This window comes from Sander vitreus, chromosome 8 (assembly GCF_031162955.1).
Source record: "Sander vitreus isolate 19-12246 chromosome 8, sanVit1, whole genome shotgun sequence".
NCBI lineage: Eukaryota > Metazoa > Chordata > Actinopteri > Perciformes > Percidae > Sander > Sander vitreus.
The window spans coordinates 17,223,789-17,250,419 of record NC_135862.1 but is presented as its reverse complement, the minus strand read 5'-3'; the positions used below and the strand labels follow the sequence as shown (position 1 = coordinate 17,250,419).

The following is a 26,631-nucleotide window of genomic DNA, read 5'->3' as shown; positions in this document are numbered from 1 at the left end:
GATGGACATATTCAACTCGATTACATCAGGAAAGATCAGAATTTAAAGTGGCTTTTGTTGCCTATCCTGCTTGCACTGTAAAACATCAGCCACCTGTGATGTTCAGTACATTTGAAGTTCAAATGTACTGAGTTCAAGTTCAAGTTGTTTTGTGATGAAGTCTTGTAATTTTATCTTTATCCATTTACTTTTTTGTACTTCTACTTCAGTAGTAATTTAATGCATATCACTAAATATCACTTTCATTCTCCTCCAGGGAACATGTTTGAGCGTGTTGCACTGAGATGTAATAGCTTCACTTAGAAAGTAGAGAAAACTGACAGCTGTAAGCTCCTTATTCAAACAGTGAGGTGTCGCTGCTTATCATTCTGATCTATTGAGGCTATTGTGATTATGGTTGTTGAATGTTTGTTGGCAAGTCCCTTCCCTTTCTTTGGGGCTGAAGGATTTTAGGATAATAATTTAGATTTAAAATGATTATTTTAGATTTCTTTTTTTCTGATCTCTTGTTTTATATAATTTAAACTCCTGGCCTTTATTTGTGCTCTACATAGTTTTAAACGATGATTTGAAAATATTTGATTGTAGCAATCATAAGCACAAATTCATCTTGTTTCTACTTAAAGCAGCTACAAGGACTTTTAAACTGGTTATGAAACTCAATTTAATTATGATGCCTCTTTATGACTATCAGTGAGAATATTGGCTACTTTTTTATATAGTTATTCTTAATGCTTGTCTTAAAATAATCACATGACTGGTTTATCACAATGAATGACGTTTAACAACCTGTTTCTTCCATGTACCTTTAAAATAAATCTTCATCTGGGTTCTTTTAAAGCACAGCAAAGTGTTTCTGATCAATATGAGCTACCAGCTCCTGGGACAGAAACTCTTCTTTCAGCCTGTGTTTGGGTGAAGGGGGACCCAGGCCGGGGGAAGGGGGTGTTTTTTGGATGTTTTTCTGGATGTTTTTTTCATCCAGAAAGTAGAGCGGGTTGGTCATTTGATTTGGGTTGAAACCCTCCTCCACCAGCTTCACCTTCATATGCTTGAACGTGCTTGTAACGTCCAAGGAGCTCTGCAATCACAGTGCAATTAATTGTTAGTGTGAGGACATTGAAATAAGGCTGAAACTGTCAAGATGCTTTGTAAAAAATATAAAATGACTAGAGTAAAAATACCTGAATCCTCAGAAAACATGGCCTTGCGTAGGCCGGCAGGAAGCTTACAACATGTTTAAAAACATCTGCAGGGTCAAATCTCTGTGCTTCACTTAAAGTAACGGTAGCCATTCCAGCTCTCCCCTCCTGACCTGGAAAAAGTTAAACAGTAGTTAAATCAGATGACACTAGTTTACCAATGTAAGACATTATTGATTGACCAAAAAAAGGGGGTGGGGGGGATCAGCAACATGGGGACACCTTGACCGGTGGACGGGCAGCTCAGGCAGGTAGAACAACCTTATCAACCAAAAGGTCACTGATGTTAACAAGAGGATAAAAAAGACTATAAAATCTCAAAATGTGTGAACTAACGTTAAATGGACAATCTACAATTATCACATTTTTGACTTTAACTTCATTGTCCTTTTGAGGCAATAGTCTGACGTTAACCAAATGTCTCATATGATAGTTGAGTGTCCACTTGTGGTTCTCCTCTTAGCTTGTGTTTGATTTAGACTTGTTAGTGGTGAAGCTTTAGGGATGTAAAGGCAGTTGGTCCTTCACTTCAGTCGACTTCATAGCATCACTAACTTATACTCCTGTCCTTGATAAGATGGGTCGAAAAAAACTTTTCCTCTTGCTGCAACATACAAATCCTAATTTGGTGTTTGTCAGTGATTCACCAGCAATTTATGTAGGCATTAAATATCATTAAACCACAATTATAAACAAAGCTTCACAGCAGTGTCATACAAGTGTAAGTTAAATTCCACTCAGCCATATGTGTCATTTTTACCATTGAATTGTCAGAGCAACATAAAGAATCGGGCACATGTACAGACACTTGGTGCATCATGCAGTCACAAACACTTAAGTCTTAAAAAACAACTTTTATCACAATCAAATGACAATTTTAATTATTTATTATTCACTGATCAACAAAAATGCCAACATTTGCCGACTCCAGCTTGTTAAGTTTCAAGTTACTCGAGTCCTTGAGGGCAAGTAATCAATAAATTGCAAGTCATTCAGGTCTTTGATGCTGCTGACCATTAAAGTGGCATTTACATTTTTTATTTTAAATCTGTTATTGGTGTTTTTTATATAGATCAGACCAAAAAAAAGTGGGCCACATAACTCAAAAGGCAGGGTGTGTGGCTGTCTTATCTATTGTTCAGAGATTGTACCAGGTCAAAACTCAAGACTTTTATGTTCTCTTTGAATTCTCAAGTTATGTCAAATCTTTGCAGGTAAGTCTCAACGAGTCTCACAGAAGTGAAGTCTAAATTCAAAGCCTAAGGTTGTATGATTTCTGTCTCTGTGGTCCTGTATGTCCGTCAACCTACAGTTTAGGATTTACCGTTTTTCTTTGTTATATATAGTTTTGAATTTAATATTTTTTGGAATTTAGGACTGTTGGTCGGACAAAACAAGCAATTTGAAGACATCACCCTAAGTTATGGTAATTGGTGAGATCTGATAAACATGACAATTTTCTGCAGTATTCTGACATTCTGTAGACTTAATATAAGAACATTAGACCCTCAACACCAGAGTAGTTTAATTGATTAGGCATCCCGGACAAGGACAAGATGGTTTAACCTTCATGTCTTTCACTGTGTGTGTGTGTGTGTGTGTGTGTGTGTGTGTGTGTGTGTAATGCACGCCCACCACTTGCTGCGATTGCGGATTGACGCGGGTTGCCATTTGCTTCTGTAGTGGATTATGACTTTTGGTAAATCATATATTTAAGTCACTGGATTTCAGTCTACATTCTGCTGCTGGCACTTTATATCCGTTTTAAAATAAAAAATAAATCGCAAAAAAATAAAATGCAGTTACCGGCTGTAACCTGGAGGTGTCGCAGATGTAAATCAGTGAAAAAACAGATTTTCCTTCCTTTATGTTTGTCAGTTTATTTAATAACTTTTCTTACTTTTTAACAGAATCAGGTTGTGCGGCATAACAGGAGAGTAATACAATATTCAATACATTGATACAAATTAGTTAAAATCAGTTAAGAGTGAATGTGGGGGAAAAAAACCATCTGGCAAGTACAAAACATTCCGGAATGAAGGAGGGGTCAACGGGCCAGAGAGTTGAGCACCGCCCCGGGCTGAGTGGGTGAACTTCGTCACAAATTTGTTTCACTGACTTACATAACAATATCCACCACTGCCTCTCAGTGACAGATGCGTCCTGCTGCCTTGTGCGCTCTGCAAAATGTACATCTGCTTCACCGTTATAGCCGGACTGGCTATTCTGTCCTTCTTTCTCAGGACACGTTTCCCTTACTTAGGCGAGGACTGCGCGTACATCCTGAGGAGCATTAAACTCGGCTTCAGGCTCCTCAAATACAAGAAAGTCAAACCTTTTTACAGCGTCTTGGACTGCTTCTTGGATGCAGCGAAGAGGCATCCCAGTAAGATCTTTCTGCACTTTGAAGGACGAGAATATACTTATGGAGAAGTGGATAAACTGAGCAACAAGGTAGCCAGAGCTCTGCAGGCTGAAGTCCGGCTGAAGGAGGGGGACGTGGTCGCCTTGTTTCTGGCCAACGAGCCCAGTTTCGTGTGGACTTGGCTCGGTTTGGCCAAGCTGGGCTGCCCGGCTGCTCTGCTCAACTTCAACATCAGATCCAAGTCTCTGTTGCATTGTTTCTCTTGCTGCTCGGCCAAAGTGATCATCGCCTCTTCAGGTGAGATACAGAAAGATGTAAAAACATGTGTCAGGGGCGCAGAAGAAGTAGGGGGTCGTCAGCTCTCTGTGCTTCTGGCTTCTTCCACCATTCATCTGTAAGCATAAGAAGGGCAAAATACATTATGAGATACTGGTACTTTCAGTATTTCCATTTGTGTGCAACTTCTAGCGGTGCATTTGCTAAAAGAAACTGTACTTATGTACAATTTACAAGTAAATCCTTGTTGTGCTGTTTTGTTCCACTATGTTTCAGAGGGAAATATGGCACTTATATGTGCCCATATATGCCCATATATGGCATAGTGTTCTCCACTAGATGTATTTGACCGATATCTACTTCACAGTTCAAATGTTTACATAAACATGAACTTCTCAAATGCAACACTTAATGGTTAAAACTAGTGGTTCACAAACATGTTGGCTTTTGACCTCTTACTAAGGAGCAGTGTCTAGTTGGGGCCCCCTTGTCACATTTCAGAAGTCTGTGTGAGTTGTTAACACATCATCCAAAGAGACAATTCCCCTCTAAACTTCTCACATAGTTTAATGGTTTAAGCCTCAAAGAGAAAACAACAATATTTCACAAAAAAAGATTAGGGAATATTCCAGAAAAAAAACCAATACAAATACTAAACTACTATATTTAAACTAGCTCCGCATGAACAGCTACAAAAGTAAAATGCTGCTGACACATTGATGCATCAGTATTAGCAATCTAATAATGTCATATAATACTGTATTAGTCACAGTACATTCTGCTGATAATACTATAATAATATTCAAAATAGGATTTTAGATAAAGAACTTGTACTTGAAATTGTGTATTTTTCCATTGTTCAGTTGGGACTTCTACTTATACTTCTTCCACTGCAAAGTTAGACTTGCATATAATAACTCAAAATTCCAGATGGATTTTTGTTACTTAAATACATTGCTCTGGCAGCTGTATACAGCTGTAACCTTGCAGCTAATGATTGTTTAGGCATTACGTTTACATACAAAGCATCTGATAGGCTATTAGGGCTGGAGTGACCTGTCATGTGGCCCTTCAGATGCAAACAGCAGACTGCACATGGTAGTTTCGGTAACACTTGAAGGTATCTACATAAGCGTGACATGACACTGTCATGACACATGAACCCTAACTCTAATCCTTATCCTAACCCTAACTTGTCATGACAAAAACCAAATGACACTTGCTAAAAGAAGCATTATGTCATAAACGTTTATGACATAAACTTGATTGAAACTTGATTTTGCAGTACACAAACAATCTGGACTCCCATGATAAAGAACAGTCCAATGTCCATGTAGGATACTGTGGTGCTGCTACTTAAAATTAATTAACAGATCTGAGTTAATCTTCCACCACTAGATTACAACACAAAGAGATCTTCATTTTCACATCAGGTATCAGGCGGCCACATATTGCCAGTAATTGTAGGTTTGTGGAGGTAACAACTCAGACAGTACTAATCAGCGTTTATTAACAACTTTTAACATCGACAAAAGGCTGTTAATGATTAGTTTGTTTGAGTCAGCATTAGATGAGAGAAGTAGGCTACAGGCAAAATTTAACAGGATAAAAACTGAAATACATGTTTACTGTGTTGATTGAAATTTGCTATTTTGTGTTTTAGGACATTTAAATCCCAGTGTCTTGATATGAAGGTTTCGTCACAGTAAGATTAAATGGAAAGACAGAAACTGATCAAATTGAGTAATCACCCAGTCCTCATCTCTACAGTTATAAACCAAGATTTTTCTTGTCTAGGATTTCGTCCTAGATAACACAACAGTTACCACATCATTATTAGTTCAAATGTTTTATAACAGAGCAGTGTAATTTCAAAGTAGTAAGTATTTATAAGAATATAGACAAGAAAATACATTTTGACAGGACAATTCAACGTCGGTACCTAACAGCTTCCTCAGCAAATGTTAAAAGTTGAATCACTTGTTTTCCCCTCATGGTTTTAGTCTGTGTGCTGTACATTAAGTCCTGATGACTGAGTTCACATGAAGCACTCTGCAAACTTCTTTCTCTGCTCTCCTATTTTGGCGCTAGAGTTTCACCCCAGAAATATGCATATATTTAGGCTGAAGTGACTGCACCATGTGCTCGTGTCCCAGTGGGATATGAGGTAACATGATACAAGCCTACATGTGCTGCATTGCGCAACAAAGCGCTCTGATATATTGTGTAGAACTTGAATGCCTCTCTGTGTTTGCAGAACTGCAGGATGCTGTGGAGGAGGTTTTACCCACACTGAGAGAGCAAGGCATCAGTGTGTACCTCCTGTCAGAGGCCTGCAGCATTCAGGGCATCAACACTTTGTCTGACAAGATCTCCCAGGCCTCAGATCAGCCGCTGTCCCGGGACCTCAGAGCCAACGTCAACATCAGGAGCACTGCTCTGTACATCTACACGTCGGGCACCACAGGTACACCAGGAAAGTCCTCTGAACACACAAAATGTTTTATTCAAAATAATTTAATTCACTCTTCTAACTTTGTCCTCTATTGACGTTGGTTTTACCTTGCAAGTTGTTTTATGATGTTGTGTTTATGTACTTTTTTATTTCATTTATGTAGCCTGCTTACTTCACCCCATCTGCCCTGGTTGTAAAGCACTTTGGGTCAGCTTATGCTGTTTTAAATGTGCTATATAAATAAAGATGACTTGACTTGACTGATACAACAGTCCTGCAATAAATCATAATGTTCAGTTTTTGTTGAAGTTGTTGATTCAACTCTATGGTCATGTTGGAGTTTGTGGTCCTGTTAAATTGTATTGCATTCTACTAAGAGGTGTTTCTAATATTTAATCCACTGCAATTATACCAATGCAGGTAGACGTCCGATTACTTGTATATTGTCCGATTACTTGTATATTGTTGTATTCAAGAACTTGTTGTATTCTTTGACCCTGGAAGGTTTGCCTAAAGCAGCCGTTGTCACCCAGGAGAGGGTTTGGGCCGCCTCCTTCATCCAAGCGGCATGTGGAATCACATCAGAGGACATCTTCTACGTCAATCTGCCTCTCTATCACAGTGCAGGCTTTCTCATCGGGATGGTCGGATCCATCGAGAGAGGTAGGCTAATAATTTTATGAAAAAAGGTAGGACAAATTGCAACAGAAGCAAACTCAACTGATTTTTTATCCTCAATATGTCCTGAGTAAGGAAAAAAAGCCCAGAAGAATCCCATTAGGGGAAAGTTTTGAAAAAGACCCAAATACATACATTCATACGCCTATTCATTCTTTTTCTCACGTGAATAGGGTAAACATTTTAACCTTTAGATATCACCATGAAAATTACTAAGTTGATTACTTACATTAAGACAAACAAAAAATGGATTACACGTTTTTTTAAATTGTTTGTTAACATGGGCAAACGGTGCATAATCTAATTATGTATGTGCTAATTTGCATAAATACCACAACAGATCTAAACATTGGGTATAGCCAGATGAACATGTCTTGTTGAATCTTATTGACATATAACAGTAAAAGACTTATTGTTAAGGTCTGAATAATCTACCCAGAATCTCATCTTCATTCTCGTCACAGGCCATCTGCATTGAGTTTGTGCAGCTCACCAATAATAGTCGTACCACAGCTCAACACACATCCAGATGTTCCCAATAAATTGTAGTTGATCACCAGGTATGTTTTATTAATGTAGGTTGAATAATCCATGTAGGAGAAACAAAAGGAAATCTGTCTTACCTGAGTGACAGCTTAGTGACAGTTGATTGACAGTTGAGTGGACCTTGAATGAATGACTGAATCTCTGCCCCTTATGGTGACATTTGTTTGCCTCTAAAGTCTTTTACTGTAAGATGTCAACAAGATTCAACAAGACATTTCCACCTGGCTATAGCCAATGTTTAGATCTGTTGTGGTATTTATGCAAATTAGCACATACATTATTATACACCGTTTGCTCATGTTACCAAAACATTTCAAAAAACTTTTTTTTTTTTTTTTTGTCTTAATGTAAGTAATCAACTCAGTAATTTTCATGGTGATATATAAAGGATAAACATTAACAAAGAATGAATAGGCGTATAAATAGGCTATATTTGGGTCTTTTTCGAAACTTTGCCCTAATGGGATTCTTTGGGGCTTTATTTTCCTTACTTAGGACATATTGAGGATATAACCAATCCTAGGTTGACCCCCATTTTGGCTTAAAATGACTGGACTATAATCCTCTTAACTCTCAAAAGCATTCACACACCTATTTGGGCACTTAAGAAGGTTCTGTTTAAGTGTACACTAAGCTAAAAGCTGTTATGTGATGTTAATTGCAGGTAATACCATCGTTCTGAAGAGAAAGTTCTCTGCCTCTCAGTTCTGGAGCGACTGCAGGAAGTATAATGTGACCGTGATGCAGTACATCGGTGAAACAATGCGCTACCTCTGCAACACGCCCAAGGTAAGACGAATCAACTTCCGGTTAAATTAATGAAGTGTTGTTCTGATGCGAGATATGAAGCTTTGCATCTCTTCCTTGACTCTGAGCCAATGTCACTTTTTGCAGAAAGACAATGAGAAGAACCACGGAGTAAAGGTCGCCATCGGGAATGGAATCCGGACAGACATTTGGTCGGAGTTTCTGAATCGCTTCGGGGACATTAAAGTTAGAGAGTTGTACGCGGCCACAGAGGGAAACATCGGCTTTATCAATTACACGTCCAAGATCGGTGCAGTGGGGCGAGTCAATTTTGTCCACAGGGTAAGTAGAGAAACATGCCCGCTGCTTTTAGCAGCACTGCTTCAGTCCAGACTGAAATATCTCAATAACTATGGGATGATTTGGTACAGATATTTCCAGAGGATGAATCTTAATAACACTGGTGATCCCTGACTCTTCCTCTAGCGCCACCATGAGGTTGACATTTTTGGTTTTAAGTAAAACAACTATTAGACGGCTTGCCATGAGATTTGTTACAGACATTCATGTTCCCCTCAAGATGAATTGTATTTATGTTGGCGATTCTTTAACTTTCCCTATAGCGCCACCATCGGGTCATAATAACACCACTGTCTGAGTCCAGCCTCACAGAGCTGCTAGCGTGGCTGAAGACTCTCTGTCTTGTTAAAGGTGCTGTAGGTAGGATTTTGAAGATCCAGGACTTGAACATCGAAAAATGTGAACATCGACAACTTCTCGGTCCCTCCCCCCTTTCCGCTAAGGCCCAAAACAGTCTCCTAAGCTCCTCCCCCCCACAAGGGAGAATGAATGCGTGTGCATGAGCAGTGATTGACACGCAGTTAGACACCCCCCCACCCCCTGATTGGTGCATCTGAACAGGGAGCTGTGGATTTTTTGCAAATCGCACTACAGGCTGTAGGTGGTGCCAGATGACCTGCTTCATGTAGTTCTACTGGAACATAGGGTCAGTTTCAGCAAATATGACAGAAAGTTAGTTTTATAAGTCTTACCTACTGCACCTTTAAACCAGCAAAGCTGAACTTCATCAACTGGAGGCTCTTCCATTATTCACAAACAATACACCTTTTAAACAAATTCACTTTCTATTTCTTCTGTCTAGTTTTTCTTCCCATTTACTTTGATCAAGTTTGACATTGAGAAGGAGGAGCCGGTCAGGAACTCTGAGGGTTTGTGCATCGAGGCAGCCAGAGGTGAGTCTATATTACAGGTGTTTTCTTATTTCTCTTTTATTGACACAAGAGCAGTACGTCATTTGTTGTCTTCAGTGCTGAAACTATTAATCGATTAATCAAAATGAAATAAAACTAATTGATAACAATGTTGATAATCGATTCATTTTTTATTTTATTTTTTTAATTAATCAAGCAAAAATGCTTCCAGCTTCTCAAATGTGTGAATATGTTGCTTTTATCTGTTTTATTTATTGTAAATTTGTATAATGAATATGAATATGTGTAATATGATTTGGTTTTGGATTGTTGGTCAGACCAAACAACCTTAAAGTGTCACCTCGGCTCTAAGGGAAACTGTGATGGACATTTTTTATGCATCTTTTTGTCAGGTGAGACGGGACTTTTGGTGGGAAAGGTTACTCAGCGGTCTCCCTTTGTTGGGTACGCTGGCAACCAGCAACAGACAGAGAAGAAGAGGCTCCGTGACGTGTTGAAAAAAGGCGACCTTTACTTCAACACTGGAGATTTGCTTCGGTTTGATCACATGAACTTTGTGTATTTTCAGGATCGAGTTGGTGACACTTTCAGGCAAGTAGTGACTCATTTTGTGTTGATCTGTTAGTTATTTGAATTCTCTTAAAGGAGAAAGCCATCGATCCAGTTAGTGAGTTCCACTTTATTTTACAATTTTATCTTTTGCTAAACGAGAAACTAAGAAGAGAAGATGTAACCGTTTGATCGGTGGATGAGATTTAAGCGGCTTAGTGTGAAATCTTTTAGGGATCATGCATTGTAGCTGTGTGAAATTTTAAAGCTTCAATTTATTTTATTGTTTTTACATTATAAAGACTTGCAGAATTGGGAAGTTACAGTTAAACGTCATCATTTCTGACTTTGCACGGCCCCAATTTATACATCATAAGCTCAGTTCTTTCCAAACACATCAAGATATCTTTTCAGTTTTTTGTCTAAATTTGGTGCCAGTCAGGAAGTGATTTGGTATGAAATGAAGCAAGTTTTTTCTTAATTATTTTTTTCTTCTGTTGCTTGTTTGTTGTTACAGATGGAAAGGAGAAAACGTTGCCACATCGGAGGTTGCAGACATTCTCACAATGGCTCCATGCATTTTGGAGGCAAATGTCTACGGCGTTAAAGTTGAAGGTAAAAACACTGATCGAGATGTTAAAACACATTTTAAAACTGCTGTATTCTGTGCTTTTTAATATTTTCTATGTGTTTAATTCAATTGTCTGATAAGGTCATGAGGGGCGGATCGGCATGGCAGCTGTCCTTTTGAAAGAAGGAGAAGATTTTGACTGTTTGCAGACCTACAAGCAGGTCGTCAACTACCTCCCAGCGTACGCAAGACCTCGATTCATCAGGATTCAGGTAAGGAAAACAAATGAATTTGCTTTGCACTTATGTCTTACTTTGTGCCCCTGCAGCCGTGTGCCACCTGTGGCAGGTAGAACATGACCTATCTACCAGGGCTTGTACCTCATTTTATACAATGCCGAACCTGTTTGCTCAGTTCAGGTCACCTCAACTCTTCAGCATTTCTGGGTAAAAACAAAATCATTCAGCTGTTTTTTATTTACAGATAATTCTCCTAAAGGGAAGCTGGTGATCAATCAAAGTATAATGCAGAATATGAGTATCAGGGTCTATCAAGGACATTGTAGGTGATTATTGTGTTAGTGCATTAATGCAGCAATTTATGTGGCTTTTTTCTATACTTACATCATGGAAAGCATGATAACCAATTTAAACATGGCTAGATTATATAAATATAGAAAATAACATTTACCATGCATATACCTTTTTAAAATTTGATTTAAGATCCTCTTCATTTTGTCGCCCCATTTTTGAAACCAAATCTACACTCATGTTGATACCTTAACTTAGATATCAGTGCTCTTCTTTTCCCAAATTTAAAATCTGTACACCTCACTGCGTGGAACTGACTGGGATCATTTAATGCAGCTTAACATGAGGCCAGGGATTTCTGTGGCAGTACAAATTGAGTCAGCTGCCTGCAAGTGTGAATGTAGTGGAAACACTGAATTTATAAGGACATTGATAAAGAGACAAATGAGGATGTGTGACATCTGGTGGTTACCCGATCCGATTATTAAGATCAGTATTTGTGGTGCATCCCTAGAGCGTTGTTCCTGTTTGTTGCTGTTTGTTGCTGTTTTTCAAACGTTAAGTTGGAGAAAATATTTTTTTTTTAAATTCACAACGTGTCTTGTAGCCCTGCCTGGAGATGACGGGGACATTCAAGATGAAGAAAATGAAGTTGGTGGAGGAGGGATTCAACCCAGCCCACATGGAAGATCCTTTATACTTTTTAGATACTGAAAAAAAGACGTACGTTCCCCTGACTGAGGACATCTACAGAGCGATCGCTTGCAGGGAAATAAAACTCTAACACAGAAACGTTAATACTCAGAAATGAACCAGACGACCCGTTTGTTTACACAGATGTGACATCTCATTTATGGACCTTTTGTAATAGTGAACTAATCTCAGGGACAGACTGACTTTGAAACGTTACATCATGTTTTAAGAGCCTTTTTTTAATTAACACAACTACCTTTTACAGTTTTTGTGAATGTATTCCATATTGCTGACAATATATGCTATACAGGCATGTCTTACTGCCACTGTTGTACTTTTAATAATTAAACTCTGGTTGTCTTTTTTCCCCTGACTATTAATTTATGATTCGCCAGATAAATTGTAGCATTTCAAATTTGTAGTTTTTAGGCAACAACAAAAAAAGATTGCATTAGATTGAAAGAACTCATTCAGGCCAGATATTACACAGATGTACATAAACCTTTAAGACCTATATGTGTTACATATTTGTACAATCTGTGGTGGATTTATCAGTGAACCTTTGCACTGTTATGCACAGCCCGTCTTTGCTTTATCAGCTTGTGTGCACTAACATCACATACTGTTTGACTACAGCTTTATTGTGTAACGTAAGTGAGGGAGCGTTTGGGTCTTTAGGTTATTCTGCACCTAAATTCTCTCTAAACCTAGACGCCTCCGTAATGTGCTCCTGCATCTGCGTTTATGGACAGGGCAACTTTCTGATTCTGGTGGGGTGGTTCACTCATACAACCTTTGACATACATTAATACTCAGACTTTGTCACAAGCTTAGTCACATGGCAAAAATTTTGAAATCAGCTGGTTTCAGAAAACTGAAAGTAAAGACTCTTTACTTCTTGTTACTTCACTGTCTCATTGTTACTTCACTTTATAGTCCAGTTATTTTATGAAAAAAGGTAGGACAAATTGCAACAGAAGCAAACTCAGCTGATTTTGTATCCTCAATATGTCCTGAGTAAGGAAAAAAAAGCCCCGAAGAATCCCATTAGGGCAAAGTTTCGAAAAAGAACCAAATATAGCCCATTCATACGCCTATTCATTCTTTTTCTCATGTGAATAGGGTAAACATTTTAACCTTTAGATATCACCATGAAAATTACTAAGTTGATTACTTACATTAAGACAAACAAAAAATGGATTACAAGTTTTTTGAAATTGTTTAACATGGGCAAACGGTGCATAATCTAATTAAGTATGTGCTAATTTGCAAAAATACCACAACAGATCTAAACATTGGGTATAGCCAGATGAACATGTCTTGTTGAATCTTATTGACATATAACAGTAAAAGACTTATTGTTAAGGTCTAAATAATCTACCCAGAATCTCATCTTCATTCTCGTCACAGGCCATCTGCATTGAGTTTGTGCAGCTCACCAATAATAGTCGTACCACAGCTCAACACACATCCAGATGTTCCCAATAAATTGTAGTTGATCACCAGGTATGTTTTATTAATGTAGGTTGAATAATCCATGTAGGAGAAACAAAAGGAAATCTGTCTTGCCTGAGTGACAGCTTAGTGACAGTTGATTGACAGTTGAGTGGACCTTGAATGAATGACTGAATCTCTGCCCCTTATGGTGACATTTGTTTGCCTCTAAAGTCTTTTACTGTAAGATGTCAACAAGATTCAACAAGACATTTCCACCTGGCTATAGCCAATGTTTAGATCTGTTGTGGTATTTATGCAAATTAGCACATACGTAATTAGATTATGCACTGTTTGCCCATGTTAACAAACAATTTCAAAAAACTTGTAATACATTTTTTGTTTGTCGTAATGTAAGTAATCAACTCAGTAATTTTCATAGTGATATCTAAAGGTTAACATTTTTACCCTATTCATGTGAGAAAAAGAATGAATAGGCGTATGAATAGGCTATATTTGGGTCTTTTTCGAAACTTTGCCCTAATGGGATTCTTCTGGGCTTTTTTTTCCTTACTCAGGACATATTGAGGATACAAAATCAGTTGAGTTTGCTTCTGGGTTTTGTCCTAGGTTGACCCCCATTTTGGCTTAAAATGACTGGACTATTACTCCAATTGGTCCGGTACACTTGTTTGATGTGGAACTTATACAAATAACAACAAATACAAAACAAATCTACTGAGAATGGACTTTTCACTAAAGTAGGAGACATGTTTTATCTAGTTAAACTTAAATATATTTAGATTTGGAGGTAGAAGACATAGATGTGATTTTTAAGATTTTTTTTTGTAACTCAAATGATTTTGTTGTTGTCGTCAGACAAATTATTTTAAGCTGAGTGGCTTTATACATTCAGTTGCAAGTTTATCAGCTACACCTTGATAAAGTGAATGCAGTCTAATACAGCAGTATGAAATAAATGCTATCGTCGTGAAGGTTATAATGTACAGAGGTGTTGATTCAACTTTATCATTTTGGAGGCTGTAGTTTTGTAAGCTACTGTATTGCATTATGATGGTGTTTCTATTATTTTGTCCACGCCACTGGGGGTAGGTTAAATAAGAAACACCCCTCTGTACTGTATAACGCAATAAAATTAAAGGTGCTCTAAGTGACGTTGGGTGACATTACTTCTTGTTGACGTTTGAAGTATTTTCAAACAAAACAAGACTAGCTCGCCCCTCCCTCCTCCTCATCCTGGCCCCTCTCCCTCCCTTCCATGCTTCCGCACACTAACCCCCCCCCCCCACCCCCAAATCCTTCTTGTCGGTTATTGGCTTGAACACTGTTTGTGTATGCTTCGTGGTGAAGGTTGGCACAAATTGTTTTTGTTGGCGTTTGTGGAGCCTGGGCTGTCTACAGAGACTGCTTTTTTTTTTACAGTGTGTTCTGGGGACAGGCAGCTCACGGATAGTGAGGAGATGTTTGCTGTATGTGACAAAAAATGTTGTAGCCTAAAAAACGCGTGACATCGCTATTACAATATCTTTATTGTGACTATTATTGCCATTGTTCATCATACCCCCAACCAGCACCGTCAGACACCGCCTACCAAGAGCCTGGGTCTGTCCGAGGTTTCTCTCTAAAAGGGAGTTTTTCCTTGCCACTGTCGCACTTGAGTGTGGTCTAGACCGACTATCTGTAAAGTGTCCTGAGATAATTCCTGTTATGATTTGACACTATAAATAAAATTTAATTGAAAAATTTAATTGAAAATTGAATCGCTTAGAGCACCTTTAAACAACAATACAAACTACCAAAATAAAATAAAGTTGAGTCAACACTTTTCTACATTATAACTGTAATGACAGTAGGATTTATTGCAGGACTGTTGTATTAGACTGCTTCAGCTTTAGCTAGGTGTACCTGATAAACTGGTAACTAACATGTCCTAAAACACCTAGGTTTTTTTTAATTATTATGCTGTTTGGCTTTTTCCTTTTCCTTTATAGTGTTATATATCTTTTTAGCACGTTATAGGTTTACAAAGTGAAAAAGCCCAAAGGGACTTACCATCTTCCAGAGAAAACACTGTTCACAAACTGCTCCAAACAGCTCTATTGTAGTCCAGCTTTACTTCCGTGATGACCGTGCGTGACTATGTAACACATGTTATAATGCTCACCTAGCTGGTAGCGTGGCACGACCTCATACTCTGCTTCTGACTGGCTAGTAGTCCTTACCTAGGTCCTGCGCATGTGCGACTCCCAACAAAGATGGAATAGAAGTGAGATGCCTCACTCTGTAGCTAAAACAGAGAGCTCAACACACAGGGGGAAAAGAGGAGCTGCAGCAATGTACAGTACAACAAAAAATATGTTTTTTGAAAATTAAACCATGTAAACCTATTCTGGTACAACCTCATAATACAATTATGAACCTGAAAATGAGCATAATATGAGCACTTTAAAAGACAAAATGAACTTATTTCTGGCCTTAAAAATGAATTTTCTGTTTCCGGTTCACTGGCTGTTTAAGGAACATGAAATTATGTTGTGGTTAATATGCCACTAACTTGACTGTTAGCACTGGATTTACATTAATGCGAGAAGAATCATCCACCTGACAACTCGGTTCACTGAGTTCACATGTGGAACAAATTGGGAAGCCGCTGTGAATGGCAGAAGCGTTGCATAGTGACAATACAGTCGGCAACTTCACAAAAGGAGTCCTTGGAGCGGTTTGGCAGAAAAACAGTCTGGGTGTGTCGATATGTAAAACATCTGGAAGTTTATATCAACAAGACACACTAATCGAAGCAGCAGTTACTTTGAAAATGAATTTATTTATTAATACAGTGGTATACTTAGAAATGTGTCGCAAAGGAAAAAAAAGAAGTTGAACTTAAGAAAAATCAAAATAAATAAAACAAATGTCAGCCACACGGGAAAATAAACTAGTGTTGGGTTGAAGCAGTGTTATCATATCAAAAGAAAATAGTACTGATGTGCCATAATAAATTGTCTATTAGTACAAAAATACATTTCAGGGCACACAATACAGCATCCAGTATCACAAATAAAGGAAGGGACCACTCTTCACAGCAGACCCCCTCAAGTACATCTTTTAAAATCATTTAAACCAAGCACTTCTCTATTTTGTAAATAAGAATAAAAAGTTTTCTGACTGTTAAAAATGCCTTAAGTAGTGTGTGTAGATGTTGGTAGAAAAGTCAGACTTATTACTGCTTATGTCAGTTCCAAGGCTCAGGGGTATAACCAGAATACAAACATAACCAATGTAACTGCTTTCTCTTTTTAAACAAACGTTTTCTCTTTTATACAAAATAACAAAGATGTACAAAAGTTCATTTACAGAGAACCAAGGCCATATACTAGCAATATGTACAGCCACAATTTAAACATCTTCTAGCTTTTTGTATTTCCTCAGACTTCATATGCATAGCAGTAAAAGAAAGCATACCTTTTCATCAGCCTCAATTATTCTCGTGTGCTAAATCCAAGTTCACTGTTCATGAGAAAATGCAGAGACAACGTTTTCTTTCGTAGTGATCGCTATAACTGAAGGATCCAATGTTTTAAAGTTTCACTGAAAAGTTAATATGCAGATAAGGCATCACTGCTTGCAGTGTACGATGGAATTTTCATGTGTTGAACTTAGTAGTAGCAGGCTTCTGGACCTGAGTCATAGCACATGCATAGATCTCTAGACAGCAGGAGTTTGTAAAATCAAGTCAGTATATTTATCTACGGTAAAACATTGCTACATCAGTTTTAAACAGAGAGAGCCCCGGTAGAACAAACGGGCGTCTGATGCTAATCCTTCATTCTTCTTTATTATTTTTTTCATCTTTGCGATGCCTACTGTACGTCTTCCTTCATGAGTCAGGCTCAGCATTTCTCAAGTCCTCAGAGATCCTTCATGAGTGAAACGCATGACCACAGAACTCACAAACAAAAGTTTTGCATATACCAACTTTGCTGTTTGTGAGTGTTCTTTTTTTAAATTTTTTTTTTTTTACAGTACGCAAAAATCCCATTGCAATATTAAACGAGTTTCCAAAATTCTCCTTTTTCTTGCACCACTCTGACTTTTTACAAAACTAGCTAAAAATGTCAAAACGGATTATTCAGTCTGTGGCACTGGTCATGCATTCCAACTTCAGTTCCTTTGTTTAAATAACTTGTTTTAATCTTTATTTTTTGCAAGCCTTGAAAGCACCGGAAAAAAGAAAGAAAGAAAAGAACAAGAGTACAGCGTTGGGGATGCTGGACTACTCCGACTCTCCTTGTGTGTGTGTAGTTATTTTTTCTTTTTTAATTTGTGGGCACAGTAAACAACGTGAGAGTATCAGGTTCATACTTCATCGAGCACCCCGCTACGGTGGAGGGAGTACGGCAGGGGCACCTGAGGTCCCCTGCTTATCACATTCAGTAACAGGCCAGCTGTTCCTCTTCAGAAGTGGTCAATGAGCACAGACACACAGTTTGCACCCACCAGGTAGTTTGGGTCTCCAGGGAGAGATTTGTTCTGCCAGGTTTTGGGATCACCTGCAGGAAATAGAGACATGATATCAGCTGCTGGAGCACCTCCCTTCCTCTTAAAAACACAGAAAAAAAAACACAGTAGATGTTCAAAACATATCTGATAGATGTATCATAAATAAAATATGTCTCAATAAGAACATGTGCGACTGATGGTGATTTAATGCATACATTAAAGCAGGAAAGGAATTCCCACTGCTTACTATGAGGTTATGCGATTAGTTAATGCTTAATGGATTATTTAAATTATATGATACCAAATTAGCTAGAATCCAGTTCCATAGGAAAAGGGCATCTGATCATCTCTGAGCACTGGTTCTCATAAAAATATGTAGCTACACAACAAAACGGTCTTTTTTCATCTTTATGAGGCTGGTGGCTCGAGGCTACCTTAGCAGCTACTAGCATACAGTAACTTGAGTTGCACTGTGGGTAACATAAGCGTCAGGTTTTGACAGGGAAGAAGAACGTATGGAATAGAAAAACGACGTTATCTCTGCAGCATCATAGGTCACCATACTGTAGGTGTACCCAATAAAGTGATCAGTGAGCTTAAATAAGACAGATAAAGTTTCACACAAGATCACCATTACAGTGTAAGTTACCTGGTTCAATTCTGTCCCCTCAAATAAAGTCATGATACTAATTTACAGACAATTACTTAATGTATATCCACTTTAAGTATACAGTACATAGGCATTCATTAATGATTCGCTAATCATATAAACCAATAGTGAAATGATAAATTCATAAGATATATAAATCTTATAAACCTACAACACATGCAGCTGTTCAAAATACTTAATTGTCATGTTAAACAATAGTATACATGTAAAAGACGTTCAAGGCTGCAAGTAATGATTATTATAATTACAGATAAATCTGCTGATTATTGTCAATTAATTGTTTGGTCTATAAAAAGGACAGAAAATAGTGAAAAATGGCCATCACAAGTCACTTGATATAGCTTGTTGTGTCCGATCAACAGTCAAAAACCCACAGATATTCAGTTTACTGCCATATAGGACAAAGAAAAGTAGCAATAATTAAGGAGCTGGAAGTTACGTAATGTCTGACATTTTCTGTTGACTGGTTCAAATCTATTATTCAACTAAATGTTTCTGCTCTAGTGGTATTGTACTGTTTTTTTCATTACAACTGCGTGGAAGCCCACATTTTGGAAAAAAAGGCTCTTCAGTTTACATTATGCATTAAAATAAGAAAACAACTCAAATCTTCAAACAGCACATGCATGAAGAAGAAGGGAGGGGAAAAACAGAAAACACATGAGATGATTAAAATGAGTCAGAAAGAAACTCTCCTCTCTAATCACAAAAGCCAGCCCAAAGACCCCAAAAGGACAGAGGACAGCGTACCCGACGAGGAGTCGGAGGATTTTAGAGCAAAAGACCAACCATCAGGGGTCATAGACGCACAGTGAGGTAAGCGCAGCTCCACCGGCTTCAGGAACTTGAGTCCATGGGGGCCACACATCACCAGCGGACTAAGCAGCGTTTCTCCTGCACGGAAAACACAACAAGATTTAAATTCCACGACTTAAACATGCAGGAATTAATCAGCACAAAGGGATTATTTATTACCCAATCAGGAGGCAAAATGGATTTTGTTCCCAGGCCTTCATGGTGAATGAGAATTAACTGTTAACCAACTTGCCAGGTTAATTAAATTACCATACTCCCCTGGTGCTTGATGTTAATTAAAAAAATCCTCTAAATAGAACTTTCTAACTGTATAACCACTGTCTTGCTTGTAAATCAGCTATTTATTTAGTTCCATCTCTTTAGGGCTTTTCTATCCCCCGTTCATACTTCTTCTCATAAAGATATGGTCATGCTTTTGTTTCATTGTAGAGCAGCATCAATGTGAAGTGTAAACTGTAGTTAGTCACAGATACATAAAATATTAGGTCATGTAGGCAAAATCAAATCTACAATTAATTATCCAATAAAATGTACTGCTGAAACTTTATCCTGATGTAGCAATTCATTTAAAAAAATACATGTACATGTATTAGGGGGGGGGGCCTCCCGATACAATATCATCACGATACTTATGTCACGATATGATATTACTGCCATTTTAAACATATTCTATAATATTCTATACATTATAAAATATAATATGCTGAGATACACTACCGGTCTAAAGTTTGGGGTCACTTAGAAATTTCCATTCCACTCCGTTATAGACAGAATATGGAGCTGAGATCAGTTGCATTGTTTTTTTAACCAGGGCGGCAGTTTTCAGATTACATTATGTGTTTACATAATTGCAAAAGGGTTCTCCAATGTTTTCTCAGTTAGCCTTTTAAAATGATATCAGATTAGTAAACAGAATGTGCCTTTGGAACATTGGATGAATAGTTGCTGATAATGGGCAATGTAGATATTGCATTAAAGATCAGCCACTTCTTTCTACAACAGTCGAGAACCCTTTTGCAATTATGTAAACACATAATGTAATCTGAAAACTGCTGCCCGATTAAAAAAAACAATGCAACTGATCTCAGCTGGTATTCGGTCTATAATGGAGTGGAATGGAAATTTCTAAGTGACCCCAAACTTTTAACCGGTAGTGTATATTGCAATTTATTACCTTTTTTCCAAATTAAAATTTTTCCCAAATTTCAAATGATGTCCCCAAAAGGAAACTTTGTCAACATCGGTTTTATCTATTTCTCTGTTTGTTCATCTCACTTAAATTTTATTGTTGCAAAATGAGATTGTCAAGCAGACAAACTGACCAACACATATATAATAATAGATCGATACTTGGCGTCTGTGTATCGATACAGTATTGCCACGGAAAATATCGCAATACTGTGCTGTACCAACTTTTTCCCCCACCCCTAACATGTATGCAGTGAAATCCTGCATTAGCTCTAAAACTAGAAAGTCACCAACTCCCTTTTTTACAGCGGTTATTATATAACTTCAAGTGTTTTTTTTTTCTCTCAGATGTAGTTTGTTTCAGGATATAAAGAAAGGACTGACCTTTCTCCTTGTCGAGGGGGGGCAGGATGCTGTTGTCCCGGCACACCTTGAAGTAAATCTCCTGCTCCACGCTCTCGGGGATGGCACCCTGGGGGATGATGATACTGACACCCGTCTCGATGGAGCTCAGGACCCCTCCGTTACAGTTGAAGATCCCCCGGGCGGTGGCCACCACTGTGTGTCCTTCATCCTCGTCGTCATCGTCCAGCGTGCTGGGGCTGAGGGACGGAGGCACAGAAGTCAGCATCATCAGTCAAAACAGTGTAGGTAGGGAATAATGCACAGCAGAGGACACGAGAACAAACCCCCTGTGAACAAACAAGTCTCTTTCTGTCTTTCAGCAGCTCAGTAATTACCCTCAGAGAACTTCCTGCTGCTGTTGAATGGGAAAATGTATGAGTTTCTCACCTTACAGGGATGGCCCTGGGGATGGCGTTGATGTTATTGTGCTGGTATTTGGGCCTGTTGTCCATAGTGCGCGTGAAGGTGTCCAGGCCACTGTCGTGATCCATGGGCTGTGGTGACAGCTGAGGCTTCCCAACGCTGTTGCTCACCACAGTGGGCTTACTGAGGAGGTCCGTCTTCACCTGTGTGTCGTTGGGCAGCAGGTTGTGGTTGAACTTGGGGCTCTCAAACTTGCGCTCAAAGGGCCGGGCTGAGCTGGTGTACGGCTTGGGGACGTAGCGGTTATAGCTAGTTGGAGCAGGAGCACCCAGCGTCTTTGGGGGTGCTGCATCGGTGCCGTTGACCGGGAATTTGTCGGGGAGGCCCCTCGGGGGCAGGTAGCCACCTGGTGCGGGTTCGTCCCTGCTGGCCGGCCAGAGAGCTGGGAGCTCAGGTTTAGGATTGGGTGAACTCAACGGCTCGGGTATGGAGTTCACTGGAAACGTATGAAGGAAGATACGGTCACTTAAATACAGTCTTTGCCAAACTATTATATTCTTGCATTTTAGATGTTTGGATAAGGCTTTCGTTGTATTTACAGTAAGCACAATACAACTGCATTGTTAACATTAACAACACTATATATATTTAATTATATATTATAATTTAAGGCTTCACCTTAGGCTTAAAAGGAAATTGTGAAGAACATTTTATAGACCAAAAGATGAATTGATCAATTGAAAAAGGAATTGGCAGATTAATCAATAATAAAAATATACGCCTTAGTCGCAGCCCTGAACAGTAAAAGCGACACATCCTTGTATCTCTACAATGTCAATAATGTACACTAGATAAGTACATGATGAAGAGAGTCAGGCAGGAAAAGTAGCGAGAGCTTACCGTCATTGGGGCTGAGCTTGGGCAGTGTGTTGGGTGGGATGGCAGACGCGGGGGGCCCATACTGTGATGATGGGCTGATTTGGGGCAGGGGTTCATACCTTTTTTCCACTGGACTAACCTTCTCTACAGATTCAACTCTGCAGTAGGTAGACACAAACAATACAGTTAACAAAAACAATAATGAGTCTGCAGCTGGTGTAACTAAAGAGCTCAGGAGTTGTGTACATCAGCAACCAGTGCTGACATGAGGTGTGCAGTTATACCTGTTGTATGGGTAGGATAGTTGAGCTGGTTTGGGCATATCGTGGAAGCGGTTCATGCCAGGACTGGGTTGGCCCATGGCCTTGCTGTCAAAGCTACGGCGATCAAAGTAGGACAACTGCTTCCTGTAGTACTCCTCATCCTCATCTGGGTCATAGTGGTTGGAACGCACGACATCATCCAGGGGTTTAGAATGGGGCTTCTGTGGCTCAGGGGCCCTGGATAGGAAGCAAAAAAGAAACAAGTAAAACAGCTGCAGAGATTTAAACAGTAGGGACAGACAGTAGGATTGGCCCGCTGGACAACGTTCTGATGAAAGAAACCTCATAAATCCTAATTGCCATTTCAGTCTTGATGCTACTAACAGTGCGCTCATTGAAAACAATGTGAATATCCCAGACAAGGTGAGGAGCTCACACGGACAATGTGACTAGTACTGACCTTCTCACAGCAGGGAGAAATGAGGTTCCTAGTCTGGATCAAAGCAAAGGAAGTATATTGCCAGAATAAGCCTGACAAGCCGGACATCCAGCGTCCGGCTTTGCCCATTCCCTGCTGATATCTGTGTGTCAAAATCCCTTTCGCTACGGGAAACAACAAGAACAACCTTGGAGCTATCAAGCTCACGCCACAAATAGCAAGTTTGGAGAAAAAAAATTGAATCATGCAATAAGGCAGGTCTGCTTGGTGCTTTCGGGAAATGATTGTAAAGATTTACAAAGAATATCTTTATGTAATTTACTCTCTAACTGGGACGTTTCAAGACCAATTGTCAGGGATTGCTACGGACTAAGTTCACATTGCAATACACTGGTAAAAGCAAATTACGTTATCCAGCTAATTTAAATAGCTCACATTACTGTATTGTGTGTACAGCTAACTTCATGTGGCGTTTTCTTTTGCAGGGTGCAAATGTTCCACCAAAACAAGTTCCTTCCCGAGACTATTTTGCAGTCGTTGCGTCCAAAGCTTAGCACAGCCCAAAAGGATTGTGATTGGTTTAAGTAAATGCAAACAACACAGAGCTTTTTTCCTCCTTTCCTAGAAAGTATCTGTGGTGTAGCCAGACCTTACTCCACAGCGCTGTGGAGATAGGTCTGGCAATGGGAGACTATGAGGTTCCCAATGACCATGCTTGGCCTTTGGATGCCTTTTGTGTCTTTGCACACCGAACCAGAGTCTGGCATGCTGCACAGTGCCTTGTGTCCATTAGGTGGAGCTCAAACAGCAATAAATAAATCCTTAGCAAGGATCTCAGAGTTGTTCTTCAATCACCTACTCTGCAGCCTGGGGTGCTGTAATGAGGACTACATACCTATAGGTGGATTTCTCTTGCTCCAGGTTGCTGAGGGAATTGGCTTTGAGGACTGGGCCAGGTGCACTTACAGGTTTAGGAACATCTGCAGGCTGAAAAGCAAAGGAAGGGCATCTCTTCAGTGCTTCTTGGATCTGATCCAGATTTTTGTTCACATGAATGGATTGCATGCATATATATATATATATATATATATATATATAGCACTGTGCCTGACATCTTACACAATTACAAAAAGTAATAGAGTATTTTACTAAAACAAGCTTGCAGTTTCAAGTCTTCAAGTCTCTAGACTCATTCTGCAGTTTTTTGACTGATGCATCTGTAGTTTGTGAAAATACCATTTGGCCTCTGTCGAGTAGAAATTGTTAAACATCTTTAACAGGTAAGAAAGGCTCCTTTCTGACATTTAACCTAACATGACCCATTATGGTTCTAGTTCATTTTAGGTTTAGGTTTCTAGTTGAGCTTTAGGTATTTATGTTTGTATTATTCTATTTTCTTATCTACCTGTTTGAGTGTTTGACATGGATAGACTACGTTAGCATCTTTGTTAGCCATCCTTATAACTGTGATGAAGTTACTTTGGACTTTAGAGCATAAATAGCACAGGTTTGACCCATTGAGGTGACAGCTGTACACCTCTGTGAAGAACTTACCCTGAGTGCTGATTCTCCTCCTTCTTTAGCCCTGTCCATAGAAACAGACCGTTTATTCTCAAACATCTTGACTCTGTTCAGCACCGACTGCGGTTTCATTGCCGGGTCTTCGTCCAGGTCTTCCCGCGGCGGAGGAGGGAGGGGTTTGGAGCCCGGAGTGATCGCTGGCTCACCTGGAGATTGCAGGGTCTCTGGTTTAGGGAGGGGAATTGTGGGTTCAGAGTTCATCATAGGGTCATGCATCCCTGTCTTAAAACCCCGATTTGGAGGCCCAGAAATGTAGGCGGGCCTCAAACCAGAGTCACTGTAATACTGCTTTGGGGGCTCCGGTGATCGAGGTGAATTAATGGGAAAGCCGTGAGGTTCTGCCTCATAAGGAGAGCGGGCATCATAGGCAGCTGGGGGGGGGGGGGTGGGGGTTCATCATAACGAATGGGCCCAGGTTTACTGTGGCGTCGTCTGCCATCGTAGCCCACTGGTGGGGCCTCATCGTAGCGCGGCTGAGGGGGGCTGTAGTCCCTCCCTGGTCCGTCGTCGTAGGGGGAACGTGGGTTGTAACCCATGGGTTGCTGGTGGCCCGGCTGGTACCCTGCGGGCTGGGAGGATGAGGTCTGCTGGTCATAGGGGGGCCACTGTTCGTTGTAATGAGGCACACGGTTGTCGTAGTGCAGGTGTGAGTCAGTGTTGTGAGGCTTTGGTTCTGTGTAGCCGCCTCCATCGTATCCGTAAGGCGGGTGGTCGTATTCACGGTATGGCTGTTTGTCCTGGTACGGCGGCTGGTGACTGTAGCTCAAAGACTGCTTCAGGCCATGGTTGATTCGCACAGGGTCCTCCATATTGTACAGATCTTTCTTGTACATCTGTGAAGAAACACAGAATGAATACGTCCATTATATCGACATTATTTTGAGCTTTTAACTATCACCAGGTTGGAGGACAGAATGCAGTCAGGGAAAAATGCTTTCCCAACACTAGATTAAGAATAATTTAAAGATTAAATTCAATACTGGAATATAAACTGAAACCTTGAAGAACTGAACATGTATAACATTGACCAAATCATTACAAAATAACCTTCTACCATTTAATTAAATAAATGTAAATTCAAAGTGCAATTACACAAGCAAACCTTTCTCCATTATTCAAAAAGTGTTCTGAATGCCTGTTTGACAAGATGCCTCTCAAGAATGATGATAATAATCCATATGGACACAGCTGGGTTTTACACAATAACACATTTTATAAATAGTGAACTAACAAGCATTTTGCACATTTCTGAAAGGCCTCATTTCAAACATATGATGTGTAGCCTGTAGACAGCAAATTCAGTTAAAGTACTTCCTATGGAGGAGGATTCATTTGTTGACATCTACTCAGGACAAAACTACTAAACAGAAGACACAATGCAGTGTGCTGATCTGCTGATGTAAGTTTGTTTTTCCATAGGGTGAAATGCTTGATAGAAATCATTACCAAGAGTACTGTCTGCAGGTTAGCTTTCATCATGCAACCAACATTCAGTTTGCATCTAGTGCAACGTCAAACTACTGGCACTACAACAGACGACACATTACGATGCCACTGTAAGTGCTACTATCGTTCATCTACAGAAGAGAGTTAAAGCTAAAAAGGAACCCAAAAAACATTAGGAGCCATGCAAAGGAAGTAAAAGGCAACAGTTAGGGCTGGTTGTGGATGTCTTCACCCTGGTCAAAGACTCAGATGTGCCAGTCCTTCTGGTCTCCCAGCCCACTGTGGTGCATGTGGACTAGTCTGTCGCACATTTTCTCTGGGAGCCAGAGGCACACAGTGGGCTCAGTGAGTCACACAGTGTGGGCATGTCATGCAGAGAGCGAGTGGAAAGCATGTGCGAGAAGACAGGCAGTTAAAACAGCAGGCTGGGGCCCAGGCCCGGTCCGAGTGGCTGGTGAAACAGCGGGTACCTTTGGTTCTGGACCAGGCGGTCCAGACGGGTGGGGTTCATGTGGTGTTGGTGGGGGCTGAATAAGCTCAGGGGCAGGGCTGGGGCTGCTAAGTGAGTCAGCCTGAGGAGCTGCGGCTGCAGCAGGCGGCTCCTCGAGGTGCATACCCTCAAGCTGTACAGGCTGCTCAACAGCAGGAGGCGCTACCACCGTCGGAGGCAACGAGGGCATGGGCAGAGCAGCCTCATCTTGCTGTGAAGTATTGTTAAGAGACATTTATAAAACAGCCCGCCTACGGCACACAAAGTACAGCTCACCGCAACACCATGATCT

At 39.8% G+C, this 26,631-nt stretch overlaps 2 protein-coding genes across 2 annotated transcripts in view; one reads left to right on the top strand and one right to left on the bottom strand.

Moving 5' to 3' along the window:
• Positions 1 to 3,310: 3,310 nt before the first annotated feature.
• On the top strand, positions 3,311 to 12,209 carry LOC144522274 (long-chain fatty acid transport protein 2-like). The gene is made up of 10 exons (XM_078257218.1): positions 3,311 to 3,864; positions 6,101 to 6,310; positions 6,803 to 6,961; positions 8,187 to 8,311; positions 8,417 to 8,611; positions 9,432 to 9,522; positions 9,894 to 10,092; positions 10,568 to 10,665; positions 10,763 to 10,893; positions 11,759 to 12,209. Exons 1-10 carry the CDS (start codon positions 3,390 to 3,392, stop codon positions 11,933 to 11,935), a joined length of 1,860 nt encoding a protein of 619 aa, XP_078113344.1. The 5' UTR covers positions 3,311 to 3,389; the 3' UTR covers positions 11,936 to 12,209.
• A 5,083-nt stretch (positions 12,210 to 17,292) lies between these two features.
• Positions 17,293 to 26,631, bottom strand: part of tjp1b (tight junction protein 1b) — a 37,286-nt gene continuing 27,947 nt past the window's right edge. The window contains 10 exon segments of the mRNA XM_078257217.1: positions 17,293 to 17,849; positions 19,259 to 19,363; positions 20,858 to 21,075; positions 21,266 to 21,737; positions 22,142 to 22,278; positions 22,405 to 22,620; positions 23,718 to 23,809; positions 24,377 to 24,789; positions 24,792 to 25,236; positions 26,320 to 26,550. Coding sequence (XP_078113343.1) covers positions 17,755 to 17,849; positions 19,259 to 19,363; positions 20,858 to 21,075; positions 21,266 to 21,737; positions 22,142 to 22,278; positions 22,405 to 22,620; positions 23,718 to 23,809; positions 24,377 to 24,789; positions 24,792 to 25,236; positions 26,320 to 26,550 — 2,424 coding nt within the window. The 3' untranslated portion in view covers positions 17,293 to 17,754.

Bases quoted from the DNA above. Each gene is read 5' to 3' on its own strand.
- LOC144522274 (XM_078257218.1), top strand. From the start codon at position 3,390: ATGTACATCTGCTTCACCGTTATAGCCGGACTGGCTATTCTGTCCTTC. The intron at 10,093-10,567 runs GCAAGTAGTGAC...TTGTTGTTACAG, and splicing joins CGAGTTGGTGACACTTTCAG to ATGGAAAGGAGAAAACGTTG. The intron at 10,894-11,758 runs GTAAGGAAAACA...CGTGTCTTGTAG, and splicing joins CTCGATTCATCAGGATTCAG to CCCTGCCTGGAGATGACGGG.